General features: G+C 62.9%; 1 protein-coding gene across 1 annotated transcript in view; it reads right to left on the bottom strand.

The window, feature by feature from the left end:
• Window positions 1-111: 111 nt before the first annotated feature.
• The window catches only part of LOC104165338 (deoxyribonuclease-1-like 2), a 3,810-nt gene continuing 3,301 nt past the window's right edge, over window positions 112-620 (bottom strand). Inside the window, 1 exon segment of the mRNA XM_009704932.1 lies at window positions 112-162. Coding sequence (XP_009703234.1) covers window positions 112-162 — 51 coding nt within the window.

Below are 620 nucleotides of genomic sequence, written 5' to 3'. Positions count from 1 at the left end.
TGGGACCTGGAGGAACCCACGCACAGGGCTCGTGGATGGGTCTGTGGGCAGCACCTTCACGGGGGTTGGTGGTGGGAGCTGGAGCTGGATCGTGATCTGTGGCCGCAGAGCTCAAGCCGTCAGCTTCACCTCGACTGGGTAGTGGTCGCTGACTGCCAGGGCCTGGAGGGGAGCAAGAGGTGAGGAGGTAACGCAGGGGTTTGGTGAGCCCCAAGCCCCTCGCCATGGGCCAGCAGGGTGGCTGTGATGGCCCTGCCAGAACCTTCTGTCTGCTGGAGGGGGATGTGATGTCCCCAACCCCGAGACACTCAACACATGAGGCTCCAGTTTTGGCACCTCTCATGGAGAGATGCCCAGGCGTGTCCTGGGGCGGGCGCTGGCAGGGGTGATACCTGCCCTCTGAGCCCCCGTGTCTTGCTTGGGAGCTCTGTGCCAGCTATGGGTGGTTGAAGATAGGCTTGGATTGCCCCACGCCCACCCATGAAAGACCACGAAAAACCCCATGCACCTCATCTCCTCCCCCCGGGGACAAGCAATGACCCCAAATCCCCCGTCCTGTTTCCATCCATGGGTCCCTTGTCACTCGGAGCTCCCCGTTAGCTGGCTGCAGGCTGGCGTGG

Source organism: Cariama cristata, unplaced genomic scaffold, assembly GCF_000690535.1.
Source record: "Cariama cristata isolate BGI_N322 unplaced genomic scaffold, ASM69053v1 scaffold25887, whole genome shotgun sequence".
Taxonomy (NCBI): Eukaryota; Metazoa; Chordata; class Aves; order Cariamiformes; family Cariamidae; genus Cariama; species Cariama cristata.
The sequence above is the reverse complement of the archived record's forward strand: the minus strand, read 5'-3'. Positions and strand labels throughout refer to the sequence as shown.